Raw genomic sequence first — 21503 nt, 5'->3', positions numbered from 1 at the left:
CTCGCTCTTGTTTGTACTAAATTTCCAGTTCAAACTATTAGTCCAAACCATAAGAACAAGATTTCTCACCACATCCTTTCTCGTCACTGTAATCCCCACAGTCATTGAAATGGTCACACACCCAGTTCTGAGGAATGCAGCGGCCACTGGAACACGTGAACTGACTGCCACCACAGCTCGGGTACGCTTAAAAATAAAAAGATGGGGCTTTAATGTTTGCAAGTATTATTATTATTTAACTTCCGGGCATATACGCAGTATGTCAATCAAATTGGCTTTGAATTACTCTTTTCTAAACAATAAATACAAAAGAGGAGCACAACAATTGCACTTGCAAATTTTCCAGCCAAAATTTGTGAAATGTTTTTTGGATTTTTGCCTAACTTTTGAGAAGGATGTGAATCTACTTGTAAATATATCGAGAAAAACAAAAAAAAATGTTGCCCATCTTTATTCACCCACAGTACCTAAAATCATGGGCCTATCTTACTTAAAATTACTTGCAATTATTGCATATGTTTGAAGATTTTTTTATAGCTTTAAAATGCAATGTTTCGATACTGTATACCGTTTAGATAAGTGGGAATGCAGTTCTTCCCTTAATGGTTGAAAACAGGTTGGTCTTGTAACAAGGTAACACTGTCAACCTAACTATTGTCCTCTGTGATTAAACACAATCTCTCATGACTTACTGAAATGATGACACAAATCAACATGATGGTCCTTAGAGTTGCTCTCCTGTTAAAACCCTGTTGAATCACTCTCATCCTTACCACAGTGTTGCTCATCGCTGTTGTCCCCACAGTCGTTCCAGTGGTCACACACAAAAGAATTAGGGATACAGACGCCATTTCCACACTCAAACTGATGCATGGGACAGTGCTGTGTGGCTGAAAAGAATTTAGAAGTGGTTAATTATTTCAGGAATAACTGAGGCACACTTTAAGTCAAAACCTCTAACTGAACTAAGCGCAACCTAATGTAAAGCAACAGCTGAATTTAAATTTCAGGGTCAGCAAATGTTTTACCATGTGAAAAGTAACTAGTACCTATTAGTGTCAAATAAATGTAGTGGATTATTTCTCTATACTGTTAAGTGGAATATAAGTATAAAGTAACTTTAGCATGAAATGGAAATACTCAAGTAAAGTACAAGTAACGTTAATGTTATGTCAAAATTGTACAGTGACGTTAGTCAGCATAATTTACATTACAGCACTGTCCAGTGAGAGGAAAGGAAACATAACAATAGCTAAAAGATAAAATGGTAATCTCATTTTATAAAAGATTAAAAAAAATGAAGGGAAGGCAGTGAATAAATACATACATATGCTTTAGCGATTTCCAACACCAGTTAACACACCTCATGGACACTGAGGATTACCGTTAGCTAACGTTAGCTAACGATTACGTTGAAGTTACCATAATTACATGCCAAAAAGATCGTTTAACAACACTCACGGCTGTTTTAAGTATATTCACAGATTATTGGACCACTCTTCTATCCAGCTGGACTGAAAAATTCTCACTCTGCTGCTCAGTAACGAAGGTTTCTTTACCCTTTCCATAGCTGCAATTTAGCTCATTAGCTAGCTAGCTTAAACCGTTAACCAAACAAAGATGGCGGCCGGAAGTGATACACTACTTCCTACATTGTACAACACTGAAAATATGAGTGTCTTGTCATAGCAAATATTAAAGCAGATGTTAAACCAGATGATAGGACTTGAGAGAGACGTTGAACTATCATATGAAACAGAAGTTGAATTTCAGTCGGTATTAATATATTTTTAATGTCTAACAATGTTAGAATTTAACATCATGTGGACTTTATGTAGACGTCGGGTTTGGTCTAAATGTCGTTATTCTATACCAAGATGATGTTGGCTTGCGACATTTGGAAGATGTTAGATTTTGGTTACTTATCAACACAACTTAGAAACAACAAAATATCAATGTCATAAGTATTCTCCATCAATTAACATTGGCATATTGTCCTGACATTGAATTTTGGTCACCCGACGTCATAACCTAAATTCAACCAAATATCAATGTTGAAAGACATTGGTGGCCAAGTGGGAAAGTAAATAAGATGGTTATACTTGATAATCTATATTTTCATTGTTTGAATTATGTTGATGGTATGAGAAAGTCACATACAACAAATAATGTTTGGCTGTGGCCTAAATAAATACACATGGTAGTTTGTTTTGCGGCAGACAGAATTTTTCATCCCTGTAAACATTACTCTTCTATCACTGCTCTATACCTACCATGTCATATTAAGCAAGTATTTTTCACAGAATTTAATCTTATTCTTTAAACATAACGAAATGATGTATACTGATTACATTTTTTGTCAAGTGTTACAAAACAGAACATATTTATTTGTAAGTATCTGCAAAACCATCACTGCCATTTGAACATTGGGGTTTGCTGTGAGTCTCATCTACTCACTGCAGTTAAATTCATCAGATCCATCTCTGCAGTCCTGCAGGCCATTGCAGTGCTGAGAGTTGTTGTAACAGGCCCCATTAGCGCATATCTTCTGAGTGCAACTTGGATAGTCTGCAGAAAAACAAAAGCTTAGTCAAGGGTAGACAACAAATATCTGACATTTTGGACTGGTAGCCTATCAAAGTACTGTGTAGTAAGTTTATTGTAGATGCAAGTGTCTTACTGCAGTTTTTCTCATCAGAGTTGTCCACACAGTCCTTTACATGATCACATTTGTATGTGATGGGGATACACTGGTCGTCCTCGCAGGTGAACTGGTCTGGGCGGCAGGTCCGTCCACCTGAACCATGAGCATGTGAGTAGCTTTTGTTATGAAGTGCTATGTAGCAGACTTTTAATTTAGGAATGTGAAATGACACCATGCTTAAAAGGGCAGATTGTCAATTTCAGCTAAGGAAGGCATGCAAAAAGCATTTATCAAAGAAATCACAGCAAAACTTTGACCTACAGAGGCCAAAATCTGTTTTCTGCTAAACTAATAATAAAGTTAGGGGAACTGTTTTCTTACCTCAAGTTTTTGGACTAAAGGCCTTTTTCCTATTGACAGTCTTTAGTTTTTTAGTGAGTTAATGTGGCCACCTAGTGGTGTTACTCTTCATTACTGCACATGGGCAGGCAACTTTTGGTGCTCTGTGATATTCCATAAGCTTTTAAATGACATCAGTGTTTACATGCTGTACCTTGAGCCAGTTTTCATGATATGTATGATATTTTTTTTTCAGTCTCACATGTTTAACAAAAGCACACGAACAATCACTTTGCATACCACAAGCTCTTTGTTCATCTGAGCCATCGACGCAGTCCTCGTCTCCATCACAGACAAATTCCAAACGGATGCATTCTCCGCTTGTTACACATTTAAATTCCTGCACAGAGCATGATGGAGGCGCTGCCACAAAGATCAAAACATTAAAAGAGTTAACATGTCAATTAAAGTGCTTTTTTTTGTTCCTCTTTTGCTGCCAAACTTTATTTTCCCAGTTAACAGATTATTACACAGACATTCACATTTGTCTGTCTGGTGAATCTGTAAAATCACTGGGTTTTTATGATGGTTTTGATTGGTTGTAATACTCACGACAGTTCAGCTCATCTGAGTCATCTGCGCAGTCTTTAGTCCCATCACACCTCCAATCTATGTCGATGCAATGTCCATTGGTGCACTGAAACTGATCACTGCTACATCTTCCTGCAGAAAACACACAGACAGACAGAAAGATGGACTTAAAACACCTGTCATAGTTCATTTTTCTATATATAATGTGGGCTCATTCTGAATGGTTTTAGTTACAGATGTCAATTACACATTTATTATTGTTACAATGTCAAATGTCCATGTTGCTTTTTACTGTTTCCTTGACAAATGAGTTACCATGTTTATGACGGCTGTGGATGCACTCTGTGTGCAACATTTGGACCTTAAAACATGTGATTCAGCCATTAAAGGATAGTTAATTCTTCACCATGAATGAACAGTACATCCTATGACCTTGGAGTGTACAGCCAGTCGTTGAGAAACAGATCATTGATGTCTCAGTCAGTACAGAGACATGTAATTTATATCGCTTTTGTGTTCAGAACTTTGGAGTAATTTCCATCCATCCATTAGTATTCTGAACTGCTTATCTTCTTAAGGGTCACGAGGGGGCTGGAGCTGATCCAAGTTGTTATTGGGTGAGAGGCGGGGTATGCCCTGAACAGGTTGCCAGACTATCACAGGGCTGACACATAGAGACAGACAGTCATACACGCTGATATTCACTCCTACGGGCAATTTAGAGTGACCAATTAACCTGCATGTCTTTGGACTGTGGGAGGAAGCTGGAGTACCCAGAGAAAACATGGGGAGAACATAGAAATTCCACATGGAGGGGCCCAAGACAGCTGGTGGGTTCAAACCTGGACCCCTCTTGCTGTGAGACAGTAGTAATATTTGATTTTGAATCACAAACATTAACCTCCCCAAAAAGTCAGTTTTTAAAATTTTGCATTGTAAATTCATGACTACCTTGCATGGGCATGAATTTTTAATTTTCTTCAAAATTATTTTTTGCATAACTTTTCAACATCCAACACAATCTATTTTTAAAAAAATGACATTGTTTTAAGGTTATTTATAAAAAATAAAATAAAAAACATTTCGAAAATCACAAAAAATTTTAAAAGGATTTTTTTTAACTCTGCCAAACTACTAAAACCTTATTTATGCATGAATCTGAGCATTTTTATGCAGATCAAAAACAGTTATTTTGAAAGGTGAAATCCCTAAAAACTCAATATTGTGATGAAATTAGCACTGCTAAAATCAATTTTTTTTATTACAGACCATTAGCAAGCACTTTAATTCTTCTCTCATTACTTGACAGTGACATATTGGTCACTAGAAAACATATTGTTGTGAAATCAAGAGCATGCACATACCTTGAGCAAGTTGAATTCCTTGGGACAGCAGTAAGAGAGACAGAAGATGAAGACCGTTAAGGCCCATAATTGTATTTTGGTGTTAGTTTGACAAACTGTGTTCACTCATGCTAAATGTCCCTCTGTCAATGAGCCTGGAGAGGATACTGCCTCTGGGACCGAGATGTGTAACTTGGAGCAACCAGCGGGCCAATAATGTGGCACGGAGTGATACAGCTTTTTATGGCTCCTTCCTTTACATAAACTTCATCTAAGATTAACTTTTACCTGTTGGTATGTTGTCTACATCAGCAAGAAAAAGTAACTGCTCATTTTTGTGTGACACTGCGACAGGAAGTTATGAGTGTCTGTGGCTGAAACCACCTGAAGAGTTAATACAGATAATATTATTCCTGATAGTAGTGATCGTGAGTGTTTTTCACCAGCTTTTCATCAGTTCTTCACATCCTTTAAAGGACCTTTAAGAACACTATATATATATATGTGAATGTTTTATAGTTGTAACAAAGCAAAAATATGATAGGTGTATCTGACACCTGTTTAATTATTGTAACCAAATATTCCTGAAATAAATATCATTGATAGTACCTTTATAATGGCACACAGGGTGGAGCTGATAGGACTTGATGTTTCAATTCCTGTGTTAAATCTGCACTCCTGATGTTGGCAGTGGGATTGGAGCAGTAAAGGGAGGGTAGGTACGTCCTCAGGGCTATCAGGGGTCTCATTTATTAACATCGTGTACACACAAAACGAGGCCTGAAAGAGGCGTACACCACTTCCCACGCGAAAGTTGGGATCCATAAAAACAGACTTGATGGGAAAAACTTTGATCCATGCTTACAAACATTTTGGAGATGGGAAATTGACAACACAGATGGTGAGGTGGATGCCTGATTGTATAAATTGCTGACCAATTTTGGCACACGCCATTTTTGGCTTTTCTCCTTAAGTACATTTTAGTATGGATCCTACACATTATTTTATAAGTGAGACCCCAGGTGCGCACCCTTCTTTGACAATTCATTCATAGGCCCACAACATCTCCAGAGGTCTCAAATGGCATCTCAGGTACACCTCCTTAAGTTTGATACCCTCCTGTCTTCATCTTGCTGTCCAGTTGTTGTCCTTCCTTTTAATCCAAAGACAATTACTGTTTTTTTTCTGTTGCATTTGACAAAGACTTTATGGTCAATAAAGTGATAAGGAGGGAATGATCCCTTACCCTCACGTTCTTCAACAGACTGGTCGTAGGTGTAGCAACAAATCCTCTGCATTCCACCTCTACAGGGAGACCCTTGGTCTTCTAGCCATTCTGGGCAGTTTCAGTTGTCAGTTCAGAGTACTTCGTCATTTTCCATATGTATGCCAGCTTGGCTGTTGTGGACCACAGGATCATGTCTGGCCAGAATGTTGGAGCCACAGTGTCTGGGGGAAACACAAGCTTTTTCTCCAGGTCCATGTCCACTTTCCAATCCCGAGCAGTCTGCAGAGTGCTCGCATCCTTTGAGGGTACAAGATGCTTTGGGGTTGGCCTGCTTGTACAAATGGTGTGAAGTGGACATTTTCTGTTGATGTCTGCAGGAAAGCATTTGTGGTGGTTCAGCTCTATTTCAAGACTGATGCCAGCTGTATGAGAATTTAGTTTTGACGCCAAGTGTAACACCCAAAGGGGGCTAGTGGGGTCTTCTCCGAACCACTGCTCCTGGTCCTGGGGTGTGGGTAGTAGGTCATAAGTGGCTTTAATGATGAAACTTAGCCGAAATCCCTCTATCTGCCAGTTGTCACACCGCTGAGTTCCCTCTTTTCCCCAGGCTCTCCCAGTTAGTCTATTGGCCCTGCTTTGCCATTGAGAGACTTGGCATGTCGCTCTGTTCCTCCTGTCTTCTCACCTCCTCCACTAAGAGAAGTCTCTTCTATATAGATGTAGCCTTGTGCCATTGAGGAGCTTTTGGGATTAGCCTGACTCAAGACCAGCTCTACCACGTTGGATTTGGCCAGTCACATCAGCACTCGTAATGGCTTCAGATTAGGTCCAGCCTCTTTGGATTCAGTGAGTGTCATGGTCAACCTTGCTTTGGTGCATTTGTATTCTTCCGTAAAACATGAAATCGGCAATTCCAATGTGAGCCTGACATGATTTAAGCATCCAAGCCACCAGTGATGTAGTCGAGGATATAAACAGGGAATAGCCACCGTTTTTCTCTGGCTGTTTACAGTACCCCCACCTATCAGCCAAAAAAGCCATTAGAATGTATGGGAGACAATATCCTCTTCCTCCTCAGTAACCTACTCATCGACCTCATAGTACACCACTACAAGTCACTGTTTCACGTTAGCTGATCAGTCTTCCCAGCTTTGCCACTTTGTTGATGGGGATTTCGTTCACATTTAAATGCCAAATGAATCTTAGTAGCTATGCCAAACTGGAAGCACCACAGCGTGACTTTTCTTGGCAGCAAGGTCTTGCTGATGCAAGCTCTGTGTGTGACGGTATCCTTAATGAGTTGTGTGCTGGGTGTCCTTGAGCTTTGTATCAGCTGGAGCTCTTCACTGGCATTCTGAAACAGTTGGGAGAGTTGTTCGATCAGTGTAGAAGGGGATGGTGTACAATAGCAATAATAGATTATCTTTACACTGATTTAATTCAATTCATAAAAATGGATATGGTCATGGTCTATGATTCAACCCTGTTTTAACAAAACAAAAGATTATCATTAGCATTAAGGAGCTGCATGTGGCATGTTCATATCAAATCATTGCCACATCATTAAAACATTATCATAGTTACAATGATCAAACAAACTGAATACTGGCAGCTTCTACCAGCTTCTTTATTGCATTTTACAGCCTGTGACCTTGTCAGTGTAAATCTGCTTAATTAGTTTATTGCACAAAGGAATATTGCTTTGCAACAAAAACGAGAAGTGACAAGCATCTACAAGTGGTTAATGCTGCGTGAGTGAAAGCCATTTTGAAAACCCTTTTCTGTCACATTTATCCTTCTCAGTGGAGTGAAACAAAACTCCACTGAAGCTACAGTTACAGCTATTTAATATTTGGACCATCTACTCTGGACAGGGGTATATCAGCTCAACAAATCAGATGTTAACTTCTTACAAGGCAGATTATTTGTTCCTTACAGCCATGTGTTCCCAGTCACTGAAGCTTAAACATCATCCGATTTTCCGACTGATACACCTGCTGTACTTTTAGTCACTGTCTCTTTGTTATTCCATGTTAGTGAGAGGTTACATTTGTTACAATGCTTGTAAAATGACACATATTTTTAAACTGCTATCAACTCAAATCCCATCAACACTGTAGATCAGTGATATGAAATGATATACTTATTCTTGACAGAGGTGTTACCCACTACTTTTTTTGTCACCAAAGCACAACAGTAGACTCTGATGACAATCAGTCTTAAAAAAACACATATACTGGGACAGGCAACTAAATCCTGTGGACACAAGGCATAATGCAACCTTTGGTATCTCGACCTTGTCTTCATCACCAGCGCAACTGTTTGTGTAAGTTAAACTTTGGCGCCCTCCAGTGGCAGGATAAGAAAGGACAGCAGTGCAAACTGCAACTACCACCTCAAAAATGGTATGGGCACTATAGAGTAGCCTAATATATTGGACTTGACAGAAACAATTAATTATAATAACTATATGACAATATTGGTGAGTTGTTTAATAATGGAGATAACTAAATAGTTAAATATTTTAAAGAATTCATGATAAAGTATTTGTAAAGTCATGGAAAGTTTTTCTTTATTTCAACATTCCTGTCATCCTCTGGTCAAATTTGACCCGTTAAAATTTTTTATTATATCAGAGATATGAGTTACTGGGGTGCCCACTTGCTCACTAGCTGGTAGAGTAGGTGCCCCATGTTCAAAGGCCGTGTCCTTGTCGCAGCAGCTGCAGGTTCGATTTCAACCCATGGCACCTTGCTGCATGTCATCCCCCTCTTTCGTCTATCCTCATGCTATAACTGTCCTATCAAATAAAGGCAAAGAGCCCCAAAAAATATCTTAAAGAAGAAATATGGGACATGTACTTGCCCCAAAATAACATGGACGATTCTATACTAGGTCTTCGCAAGTCAAATGGATAATCACTTTGTGACGTGAAAGGGTATGTAGTCTGAAGCTTCTCCACAGTCAGTGAACTGAGAAAGATGTTCTAGATGTCACAGAGAGAACCTAGGAGAATGTTTTGAGTATATGGGTATATTTTCTGTCTCAGAACTGAGAACAATACAATAGAATAAAGCTTTTCTGGGTATAAAAGAATGAAAACCGTATGTGGCTCTACAATATGAGGCTCCCATTCATTGTCTATGGAGCAGCTCCAGACTTCACACCATATACCATCACAAGTTTAAGACTTACTTCTCTGGTTTCTGGCTTGAGTGAGGTCCTGTTTGCAAATATTGATTTAATTGATTTCCTAGGTCATGGAAATAACACATTGGAATTTGTTGTTGTTGGTACAATGTTTTACCTGTGTGAAGGTGAGCACGTGTCAAACTAAATGGGTCACCACACACAAAGAAAGCAGATGAATTGGACATTGGTTTATTGTTGTTGCCCAGAACATGTGTCCGAACACGTTCTCCCTGTTTACCCCTCAGTGGCCTTAAATGTAACGTTTTTTATTGAAAGACTACAGAATTCTCAATTTAAGTGTTGTTCCTCCTTGAAGTTCTGAAAAGTTGAAACTAAAGTTTTAAGTTAGAGAAATAAATGTTGAACATTCTTTGTAAATGAAAAGTTTTTTCTTGCATCAGTCAGTTCTGACCAGGGGATATCCTGGTGAATATCTGACATAATCTGTCGTAATCCAAAATAACTACAAATTTCGTCTGATTTTACTAACAAAAAAAAAAAAAAAAACAGTGGTAGAATTTCATGAAATTAGGTTTCTTTACCATAAATTGCGAAATAAAGTAAAACTTTTGGCAATGACTTGGAATTAAGTTGTCTTAAATGTTGTACCACAGCATTGGGTGATGATTTATACTTTATGCTTCATAAACAGTCAAACCAGGAAGACAACAGATGTCATTATGTCGCTATTAAATATTTGAAAAAGTTTCAAAATAGTATCCTGGCTAAACTGTGACATGTACCACTGTGTGATAATCTACCAACACATGTTCCTCTGATCTTAACTACAGTCAAAATGATTCATAATTTTGCCTCTTTGTTGTTTTTTTAAACTAAAAAATGAGGTATATTTTAATATAAATGTTTATTGAACATGTATTTCAAAAAGAAGTGTAAAACGTGCTGTAATAGTTGGATCGAAGCTAAAAAGCTGTGACACAGTGATAATTTATACTTGCTGCTTTATAAATAATCAAACAAGAGGACAAAAGTCGACAGGAAAGCAATGCTAAAGTTAAAATACTTTTTAATATATTAACTGTATGTCATAACTTTTTTATGGTTAAAATGAATCAAATATCATATAAAAAGTATGAGTGACAGAGACACACTAATGCAATAAAATAAGTAGTAAAATATTTCCAAGTACTGTTTTAATTTTAAATATGTTGAATAACCTTTGGGTATCAATCAAACATAAAAGTGGTTACAAATAAACAAAATATACTCTGTTATACAAAATAGAACATCAAGCAATTTCAATGTAGAGTAAACATTTTACACAAATTATACTGAAATACATAGGGGGACCTATCACCATAATTTGAAGAAATGCTCACTACATTTTATTAGAACAACAAAAAATGCTCGTCTCATTTGCAAAACCTGAGTAAATCGTGACTCATTATATAAACCCTTAAACACATTTTACATACACATGATCACTTGTAAATTCATAGACGAGCCAGATATTAACACGGCAAGAGAATGATATTAAACAGCAAGTCATTTCTTGGCTTCAATGCTATTTAATCAGACATTCTTAAGTGAGTAATACTTTAATTGACTGAGAATAAAAATATTGAGAAACCTTTGAAAAGACCAACAGCATATTCACGTCCCCAACTTTTACAAAGATTAGTCAAGGAAAGACAGGAATGATTCATGACAGCTCACAGCTGGTCAGCATAGACTTTATACTATTACACATTTCTTCAGCCAACCGCTGTGCTTCTGTTTATACAACTCCTCATAACCTCATATAGGATATTAAAGGTGCACAGTTATTTGGGGGTGGGGGAGGTGTTTCCAACACCAAGTTTTTGATCTGGTTAAATGTCAATGTAGAGTAAACTTCTGTGGTTCCTCTTTAATTGAACCTTCTTCCATCATCGTGCACGTAGTAAGGGTTGCTGTGGCCTTGGTTCTGAGTGTACGGGTTGATCTGAGGTCGAGTCTGGGCATAGGGGTTGTTCTGGGGTCGAGACTGAGCGTAGAGGCCGTTCTGGGGTCGAGCCTGAGCATATGGGTTCATGTCATTATGGTCGTCGTAGAGCCGCTACAATGAAAAGAGAATTTCTTAATGAGAGAATTGCAAAACCGAGCATGTTCATCCCACATCCTCTTCTCTTACCCTGCTAAATATTTGAATTTCTCTTTAGCTCTTTCTCTTCCATTAACTGAAACCCTTTTAGGAAATACCTTTACATTTTATACTTCTTTAAAGGTCCAGTGTGTAGGACTTACTTCCTCTTTATACACCAAACCCACACAGAGGCATACTCACTGGGTTCCTCCCCACTGGTGCCAGGTTTTGCCGCTTGTTGCTCTGAGTCATCTCCAGGTTGGTCCTGCTGTCCCAGCTGTTGTTGGTTGTGGCCCGTGGGATCCTGGGCACCCCAGCATTGGTGAAGGCTGACAGGCCGTTGGCTGACCCATTAAACGAGGCTGCCTGGCTGTTGCCTAAGCTGCTGTTAACCAATGGTTTCTTGTCTTGAGGGTGGCTGACGTAAGACTTCCCAGTGTCTGCATTTTTGTCCTTCTTGGAGCTCTTCTTTGAGGATCTAACAAGATAAAACAAAAGTATACATAACTCGTACTGGGTTACATAGAGGCTAATGTGTAGCCTGAGTTAGAGAGAAACATGGCGTAGGTGAGTAAACAGATGAGAAACTCACTTGCATGCCACAATAGGCAGAAGAATGACTGTGATGAGCAGCAGTCCCCCCAACACGGAACCGACGATTACCAGTGACAGCTTCCATGCTAACAAAACACAATGACAGGGACATCAATAACGAGGCTAAGCAATTCAAATGACTTACAAAATCGATTATGTGTTTCACAACAAAGAAAAACCAAAGTCAAAGTAATCAACTTCACAGATTTCAAACATCAAAGTCGCTTTACAGGTCTCATGTGAAAGCATTTTAAAATTCCTCACGTGACGTCACTTTAGTCGGCATTTTAAAATATTGTAGAAGGCTTGCACACAAACTCCTTGCCCTCTTTTAGCACTGAAATGATGTTGCCTCTATACATATCTGCTCAATAACATGCAGTTGGCATACAAATTAAATATATGCATAAACAACCTCTGTGTGCACTTCTGTTGCCCTTGAAGTGCACAACCATGCACAGATATTAATGGAATATCAATTTTCTAATATCTAATGTGTTGAAATCATTATCAGGATTATGTTTCCCCAAGACATATATTGCACTTGCCATGAGTTGCATATGAACATGATTTTAGGAAGTAGTGGATTGAAGATTTGTATCAGTAGCTTAAGTTACTTACTATCTTCATGGAGTAGCATAACTGATTTTTTTTAAATGTGTTGTCAACAAGTTTGTATCAATTTCTTATGTTTATTGGTTTGTTAAAATAAAACAAACATTATCATTATGTCATTTTGATGCTGTTGTCTTTGCCTTTACTGTCAAACACATGCTTTATACTCACATTCATTGCAGTTAAAGCCAGAATAACCGAACGGACAACTGAAAGACAAAAAAATGGTTCATTTTACAATTTCATTTACACCCAAGCTCTGGTCATATTCTCAGACTTTCTCGCCTCACTATTATTTGCATGAAACATTGTTGAAAATTAATTTGATCGATACAAACTGTTACATTTTTCAGAACATGCCATAACATTTAAACACTTACTCTACACATTTTTCGGAGCCCTGAGCTTTTTTACCGCTGGGACAAGCTGCAAAAGTAGAAAAAAATTAGGTTGTTTATAGTATAGATAAAGAACTGTTATTATACAACACACAGACACTTAATCACTCCCACTCACTAAATGCCCTTACCAATGCACATGCGGTTACTAAAGTCCGTCTTGACGTAGTTTTCCATACATTTACAGCTAAAAGATCCATCTTCTTTGATGCATTCCGCAGTATCTGCATCACAGGGCTTCTTCTCATCACACAGGTTTGAAGCTTTAAATAAAGAAAACAAAAGAAGATAGTCAGTACACCTAACTCAAATCAGTACCTTGGTACAAAATAAAAAATAACTACATGATCTGAACTGTGGTCAGAATGCTGACAGCAGTAATATCATTATCAGTAAGACATTATTACTCATTAGCTGAATTATACTCTGTACACTGTGCAAAGGTCACTATAAGTGCAATAATGGATGGCCTGAAAATACACGGATAAACTTTTCAGCACTTTGGCAGAAAAACGGTACACCAATGTTTTAGAAGTGTCGCCAATTATCTTAAGCCTTGCCACACGCTGCTATACTCATACTTATAGGGTAACTTTGGTATTTTTCAACCTGGACCATGTATTCCCATGTTTTTGCGGCTGAAGTGACTAAAAGGAACAACACTGAGTGAGAGTGCTGGCAGCCGTGCCAGTGCAATGTAACAACCTACGGAAAGTTTGCATCGTCAGTTTACATCTGCTGAATGTGCTTGTTGTTGCCACTGACAGGCTCAGATTAGTATTATTTTAAATGTCTGAAGACATTATGGAAAGGATCCCCACAGAGATAGACCTAGATCCTTTTTTGTTGAACCAGAAAAAGCTCTGAAAGCACCATTGCCAAACCCTCCAGACAAACATTCATTTTAGCGTGTATAGAGCCAGCCTATTTTCACATCTAACAAGGTGGATTAAGTGGGGGTGGAAATCACCAGAGGCCCCATGATACAATATTATCACTTTACTTAAATCATGATACAGCATTATTGCGATTTTAAGATTTTGAGTATTGCCATAACATATATTGCAATTTATCACCCTTTCCAGCTGCAAATTCTTTCCCAAAAAGAGAACTTTGTCAACATCTATTTTAAGATCTAATTTTCAGTGACTTGCTTCACTTACCCCAATCTCACTTTATTGTTATTGCAACAAATTGTATCAAGTGGCCTGTAAAATCAATTGATTTAATTATTTGTTTCTGTTGACTGTGAATGAAGTGTGTTTAAAATTATAACATTATGGTTTATTTAAATGGTGTCGGGTCAGTTTGACAATGATTTCAGGGCTGTTTTTGGTTTGACAAAAAGGTCTATCTCTGTTGGGATCCTTTCCAAAATGTTGTCAGACACTCAGAATGATAACTTGTCCCTGTCAGTGGCAAAATAAGCACTTTTAGAGGACATATATTGATGGTGCACAAAAGCCGGCTGCAGCCCCGAAATTCAGAATTCCCTAAACAGGCTTTGTAAAAACACTAGTTGTTGCAATTTATTACAGTAATAACAGGAAAACTGCATCATAGAAAAACACTAAACATCACTATGCTACTGTACTATCTCATAGAAACACTAAGAACATTTTGATGTCAATCCTCTCATCAAATACTGTAAGAGAACTTGTTTAATTACAGTAAGTGATATGATCACTGGGCCAGAATAACCCCAAAGTTGGTGTAGTTCATAAAACATCACAGCAGTAGGTAGTTCTGCATTTCAAAGCCCTAATAGCAACATCTACAAACAAAAATGTTTGAAAGGACAAAACAAAACCATTTGTAAAGGATACATTTTACATTAGTTACCTTATTTCAGACAGGACTGTGGACGTAGCGCACAGCCTTAAATAAAACTCTTCAATTATGTTCTACCTGAAAACAAATCTACATCTTGTATATTATTTAGATTAAACTCACCATCAAACTACATAAAGAATGGACATATAGTTAAAGATAAACATACCAGTGAAATTGGAATCTTTCAGTACACCACCCGCTGCAGCCAGCATCTGTCCAATGGCTGATTCGTTGATGGGAACATTAGCTTTGAAGATGATCTCCACAGTTGCAAGGATTCCAGGCTCTGACCGTGACCATAATTTAGCAGCTGCAATGGGCCTATAAAGACAAAGGTCACAATTAATAGGGATTATATTCTGCAGTTACTAAGTGTAGTCTGCTATACGTGTACTGTTGCAAGTATGGTTCAAGATAAACAGACAGTCAAATGTAACTCTGACTTACTGAAGCTTCAGTACTGTACAATTAGAGTAACCATCTTCACTGAAAACTTCTGACATCTGTGTTAAAAAGAAAAAAACAACAACATGTAGTTTAGGCCATCATTAGATTGGGAATGCACAGCACATTTAGATTAGGTTTACTCCTGTGATTTTTTTGTTGTGGATAGAGTGTAGCAACATAGTACATTCATTCTGAACTTGCATCAGGTTTAAAACCTTTCCATGGCACAGGTGACTCAAATCACTGTTGTAAGTGAACTCCAGAAACAGTTCTTTATGGTATTTTTTTTTTTCATCAAAAATATTATTGTCTTTAAAGCCAGCGTTGGTAACTTTTCTGAAAATAATTTTGTGTCATATATACTGAAATTTTGCTGCCAAAACTTTATCCTGAAAGAAGCACACGAGACAGTCTGTGAAAAAAAATCATGTCCATCCTCCTCTTCCTATTGCCTCTAATGTCATTCGCTAGAATTGACCATGGCGCACCAAAAACAAGTCCCCAAAGCAGCCGTCAATCATGCCAATCACATCGATCACTGTTAGTGACATTTAGTCAAACTGTCAAGCTAGGCAGTGCAAATCAAATATGAATCAAGATTCTGTTACTGCATTGCCTATTTTTCACCTCAAATGTTTCCAAAAACATATTTAAGTGTACTGTTAAGGCTTTAAAATGAGTTTGTGACCTGGCTGCCATGTTGTATACAAACGACCGATGTACCAAACATTTTACAGCTAAACAGTACACAAAAATATGCTTGCAGTAACCGAATCTTGATTCATATTTGATCAGTGCTAACTAGCTTGACAGTTTGACTACAATTAACAGGCAATGATGGATATAATTGACAGCTGCGTTAGAGACTCGTAGTCTCTGAGTGAGGCCTCCTAGCAAAGTGGATGAGGGATATTTAAAGAAAAAACATACAAGCAATGGATGTAAGTTTCCTGAAAGGCATTTACAAAACTGAAAAAAAGCCACATAAAATAGAAATTACTGCTTACCTCTGCATAAATTTGTTGCGCGACGTCTTGAAATGCTTCTGATGTCGAGTTAGCCATAGCTTTATCGTATGGTAATTTAGACAGGCTTAGTTGTCCGGGGAAAACTTTAGCTAAAACAGGAAAATATAATCTTAGTTTTATGTCCACTCTTGACATAACCATTTATTTAAAAGAATAAATCCACAATTTTGGAAATACGCTTATTCGCTTTCTTGCAGAGGGTGAGATGAGAAGATAAACCCACTCTCATGTCTGCCCAACAATTAAAGGCTACATCCAGCAGCCAGTTAGCTTAGCATTTAGACTGGAAACGGGTGAACTGCTAGCATGAAATCTCCCCTGCTTGCCCAGCAGCCTCACAGTAATGACAGGAATCATGAAGTCACTGTTCCTGTGCAAGATGTAGTCCTTCAAATTCCAACTATTTGTTCTTACACCTTTATTTTGGCAGATTAAACAATCAAAATATAATAAATTAATTTAGCAGTGCAAGTAAATGGATTTTGTTACATTTTCACAGAGCCAGGTTAGCTGTTTCCGCCTGTTTCCAGTGTTTCTGCCAAGCAAAGCTAAACTAAGTTAACGGCCTCCTGTTAATACATATTTACTTCTAATCTAACTGAATTGATTGACTGAGCACTGGTCATCTTAACGACAGTCTTCAATGTCATGTTCATTATTACTTTTTCAATATCTTGCAATATTACTTATTACTTTATCAGTATTATGCACATTACTCATCTATTCTAGTTTTATCTTAGTTTACTTACTTTACTAAATGTGTTTTACTTTTTGTTGTTACTCTGTTAGGCACTTGTATTAGCTTTACTCTACACTTTACAAATGTTACTCTATGGTTTCTAGTCTTACGTTGCTGTCATTTTTGACCCTTCTCTGACACAAGCATGTTTTTTGGGATTAATCATTTTCTTCCTTTATCTTATCCTCTTATCTTATCTTATCTTATCGGTGCTTATCATTTTTGACGGACCTGACACTACCAGACTCCAATGAATCTGAGCCAATTATAAATAATCAACTAACCAGGTCCTCCTACATCCCACTGAAACATGAAAGCCTACACTTGCGTATTGTAATTCATTAAGTCACTTTCTCATGGAGTGACAACCTCATAAAGGTGTTATGCACACTTACCACTCTCACATGTGCCGCTGCCATAATTGTAGTTACCAGCCAAACATGAGCATACAAAGGTTTCATTGTGACGAGGCAGGCAGGTGCTCCCATCACCACATGGGCTTCCGTAACAAGGGCCTTTAAAGTCAAAGGAAAAAGAAAAACACATCAAAATGAGCATTTACAGCTTTGTGTGAGCATCTATAAACAATGGCATGTTAGAGACAAAGGAAATTACAGTCTTTGGACATATGTGGAATGACCTGGAGGCTTTGTGGTTGTAGGAACTGCTGTAGTTGTTTTGACTGCTTCAGTTGTGGTAGTTGGACCTGCTGTAGTTGTTTTGCCCGCTTCAGTTGTGGTAGTTGGACCTGCTGTAGTTGTTTTGCCCGCTTCAGGTGTAGTAGTTGGACCTGCTGTAGTTGTTTTGCCCGCTTCAGTTGTAGTAGTTGGACCTGCTGTAGTTGTTGGGACCACTTCAGTTGTAGTGGTTGGACCTGTTGTAGTTGTTGGGACCACTTCAGTTGTAGTAGTTTGACCTGCTGTAGTTGTTGGGGCCACTTCAGTTGTAGTAGTTGGACCTGCTGTAGTTGTTGGGACCACTTCAGTTGTAGTAGTTGGACCTGCTGTAGTTGTTGGGGCCACTTCAGTTGTAGTAGTTGGACTTGCTGTAGTTGTTGGAGATGTAGTAGTCGCAACTGTGGTAGTAGTTGGACCATTGTAGTTAAAACAGCACAATATAGCAATTAGTAAACAATAACCTGTCAGTTATCATTGAAATTCCAACAAATTAAACAACAAAGAAAATCAACTCTCCCAGGAAAGATCAATTTAACAAGTCAGGCATGATTATCTATGAGATGGCAAAGGTTACAGGAGTAAAAGATAATAATTTATCGGTTGTGAAAAAAGCGAGAATGTTTTTCACAATCAACCAGCTTCATTGTAAAGTTATAGCAATATCCCCGTAAAATAATTCCCAAAAGCAAATGCCAGCCAGCGTCATATTGAAATACCCTGTGATTAAATTATATACAGCTTCATGATACAGTATGAACTACTGCTGTAATTGTTGTAGGCGGTGTAGTTGTAGTAGTCGGACCTGCTGTAGTTGTTGTAGGTGCTTCAGTTGTAGTAGTTGGACCTGCTGTAGTTGTTGTAGGCGCTTCAGTGGTAGTGGTCGGACCTTCTGTAGTTGTTGTAGGCGCTTCAGTGGTAGTAGTTGGTGCTTCTGTAGTTGTTGTAGGAGCTTCAGTTGTAGTAGTTGGTGCTTCTGTAGTTGTTGTAGGCGCTTCAGTTGTAGTAGTTGGACCTGCTGTAGTTGTTGTAGGCGCTTCAGTTGTAGTAGTTGGTGCTTCTGTAGTTGTTGTAGGAGCTTCAGTTGTAGTAGTTGGTGCTTCTGTAGTTGCTGTGGGCGCTGCAGTTGTAGTAGTTGGTGCTTCTGTAGTTGTTGTAGGCACTGTAATTGTAGTAGTTGGTGCTTCTGTAGTTGTTGTAGGCGCTGCAGTTGTAGTAGGCACAGCTTCTGTAGTTGTAGCAACTGTGGTAGTAGTTGGACCATTGTAGTTAAAGCAGCACAATATAGCAATCAGTAAACAATAACCTGTCAGTTATCACTAAAATTCCAACAAATTAAACAACAAAGAAAAGCAACCCTCCCAGGAAAGATCAATTTAACAAGTCAGGCATGATTATCTATGAGATGGCAAAGGTTACAGGAGTAAAAGATATTAATTTATCAGTTGGAAAAAAGCGTGTATAAAGCATATGCCAGCCAGTGTCATGATGAAATATGCAACCAGCCAACCACACGACGTGTGGTCATGACAGTGGATAAGAATGCCTTGCCGTGCTGGATAATTAACAATATTTTGCTTCTGAAATCAGAGAAGGGCTCTGACATTACTGCACAATACTTGTTTAATAGCAGTGAAACTGCTGTCAGCGTTGAAATACTCATGTCAAACCTAAGGAAGCATCTGGTTAATGTAACTGCAATCAGTTACGTCAGAAAAGTAAAATCAATCAAAAAGTAATGTAATACTACTTTGATAGAGTTATTTAAATAGTTACTTTACTTATTACACATTTAACAGGGTAAAGACTAATCTATCACCCATTACATTTCAAAAGTAACATTCCCAAGACTAATTGGTTTCATTGTTATTAAAGTAAATGTCATAATCACTAGATCATTTGTTTAATGGAATCAATAGGTACTGGTGACACCATCCAGCGTTGCATATACTGAAGCTGAGACAGTGAATTGGTGGCATTGACATATCGGTCTAAAAAAATATCATACTGTGGTATGAACAGGGATTTAGAAGAAATTAAGGCTCTCAGATAGGACAGTCTCAGTTCAGTAACGGCAGTTTTATTAGTACAAAAAAAGTCTACTCTAAATTACACCCAAACAAAGGATGAAGTATTTTTGAGCAATATAACATATTTATACTGAGAATGTAAGGAAATGCCTTAATGAAAATATATCAAAGACATAAGTTGAAATACAACTCGGTAAATATTTCCTTCATGTATGCAAATTGAATACAAAACAAGGGCCAAATAAAGTCTTTCACACTAAATAGGTCGATTAAAAATAACAGGTCCTTCATCTGCACCATAAAGCTCATTTAAAGCTAATTTACGTTTCAAATGTAAAGCATTAACCAGACTGGAGAGTCTAAGTGGTACAAAGATACTTCCTTGACTGGAATAGACTTCTAAAGGAAGGTTAACAACAGGATCATAAGATAAAGTCAAACTGTCTGCATCGACAGAGTAGTTAAATATTTACATTTTATTGTGTCTGCACCAAACCAACCCTGAGGTAAAAAAAAAAAAAAAAGGTTGTTACTCCAAGCTAGAAGCACCTGTGTAAAACTGAGGCAAACACATAAAGTGTGACAACAGGCTGTTGAGAGAATGGATGCACTGGTAAATACATGCACAAAGCAAATCATCATCAATTGTAGCTTTCCATTTCACACAGGTATCACTGGATTGAGATATAATAAGCCATGCAATGTGATAAATAAAGCATCTTTATATCTACTATTTAATTAAAAAATATTTATAGTCAGCTGTGTGGTGAAAATATCTTTGCTTTGGGTATGAAGTGGCTTATTCAAATCTAAAATCCAGTGACACTGTAAGAATAATCAATATAAATTGACCGAAAGACAGAAAATTTCCTTTTAACTCTAGAGTTTACCTGATAATTTAACCTGTGATCATCTGTGCTATTTCATTTACAGACAAACTTTAAACTTTAAAAAATGTTTTAGGATTAAAGTTAATGACAAAAAAAAACTTACCAACACAGGTTGCAACTAGCCCAAGGACACAGAGGAGTTTGAATTCTCGAGCCATTGTAAAATAAATTAGAGGCAAAACTTCACCACGAGAAAGAAAGCTAGAGAGGGCTACGAGTGGACGAGACTTTAGGGGCTCAGGTGTACTCCGCTGGCAGTTTTAATCATTAGCCACTCCTCCGGGGGCGGCACTAAGTGCTAAAGTACATTTCACGCCCAGAAGAGACTCGGAGGGCCCACTTTCCCTGTCTATCTAATCATTTATCTCCCATGACATAGATCTATCTCTGTCAGTTTCTTTGTTTTTATGTCCAGAAAGAGTTTCAGATTTAAGAGCTGCATAAAGGCTGAGACAGGGGTGATTACAGTCATCGTAAACACTACCTCAGACAAATTTCATCAAAGCAAAATCCAAAGAAAAGAAGAGCTAACCATGCTGTTTGTTTGACAAGTGATCTGTATAGTGTAAGATTATCTCAGCAACTGCTTACTAAATCATAGAAACCCTCTTAAAATTACACTAGAGAAGATGTTAAAATAACATCCTCATTGCTTTTAGAAAACCCGACAGGGTGCCCCACTAATTTTATCCGTGGGCCAACCTTAAAGTCACAATGGATGTAGTTCATTGACTGGGGTGGCCACTCAAGGGAGGTTATGAATTGATGCTACCGTACATGACATAATCAAATCGATAATATTACCTTAAAGGTAACGTTTGAAATGTATTAA

General features: G+C 37.9%; 2 protein-coding genes across 22 annotated transcripts in view; both read right to left on the bottom strand.

Annotated features, from left to right (window-relative positions):
- Positions 1-5005, bottom strand: part of lrp2b (low density lipoprotein receptor-related protein 2b) — a 50364-nt gene extending 45359 nt beyond the window's left edge. The window contains exons 1-7 of the mRNA XM_050060803.1: positions 4939-5005; positions 3596-3706; positions 3284-3406; positions 2681-2797; positions 2458-2568; positions 774-890; positions 70-186 (exon numbers count right to left, since the gene is read on the bottom strand). Coding sequence (XP_049916760.1) covers positions 70-186; positions 774-890; positions 2458-2568; positions 2681-2797; positions 3284-3406; positions 3596-3706; positions 4939-5005 — 763 coding nt within the window. The remainder of the gene's footprint in view (positions 1-69; positions 187-773; positions 891-2457; positions 2569-2680; positions 2798-3283; positions 3407-3595; positions 3707-4938) is intronic.
- Positions 5006-10395: 5390 nt separating this feature from the next.
- On the bottom strand, positions 10396-20888 carry muc13b (mucin 13b, cell surface associated). 21 transcript variants are annotated; one of them, XM_050060916.1, is made up of 15 exons: positions 20775-20887; positions 18557-18994; positions 18036-18152; positions 17910-17993; positions 17718-17867; positions 17473-17592; positions 16318-16427; positions 15311-15366; positions 15030-15184; positions 13162-13293; positions 13013-13058; positions 12804-12841; positions 12016-12103; positions 11625-11901; positions 10396-11396 (listed from the first exon to the last, which is right to left on the bottom strand). In XM_050060916.1, the coding sequence occupies exons 1-15, from the start codon at positions 20827-20829 to the stop codon at positions 11208-11210; spliced, it is 2055 nt and encodes a 684-aa protein (XP_049916873.1). In that variant the 5' UTR covers positions 20830-20887; the 3' UTR covers positions 10396-11207. The 21 variants fall into 21 exon arrangements, with proteins under 21 accessions (XP_049916873.1, XP_049916877.1, XP_049916869.1 ...); XM_050060920.1 differs by having other exon boundaries at positions 17910-17951; XM_050060912.1 differs by having other exon boundaries at positions 17910-18152.
- Positions 20889-21503: the final 615 nt, after the last annotated feature.

Source organism: Epinephelus moara, chromosome 13 (assembly GCF_006386435.1).
Source record: "Epinephelus moara isolate mb chromosome 13, YSFRI_EMoa_1.0, whole genome shotgun sequence".
NCBI classification, from domain to species: domain Eukaryota; kingdom Metazoa; phylum Chordata; class Actinopteri; order Perciformes; family Serranidae; genus Epinephelus; species Epinephelus moara.
This window is presented reverse-complemented; position numbering and strand designations above follow the sequence as displayed.

Excerpts from the sequence above, each read along its gene's own strand:
- muc13b (XM_050060907.1), bottom strand. The coding sequence starts at position 20,829 with ATGGCTCGAGAATTCAAACTCCTCTGTGTCCTTGGGCTAGTTGCAACC. Across the intron at positions 15,185-15,310 it reads TGTACAGTACTGAAGCTTCA|GCCCATTGCAGCTGCTAAAT; the intron begins GTAAGTCAGAGT and ends TTGTCTTTATAG. Across the intron at positions 11,397-11,624 it reads CACCAGTGGGGAGGAACCCA|CGGCTCTACGACGACCATAA; the intron begins GTGAGTATGCCT and ends TTTTCATTGTAG.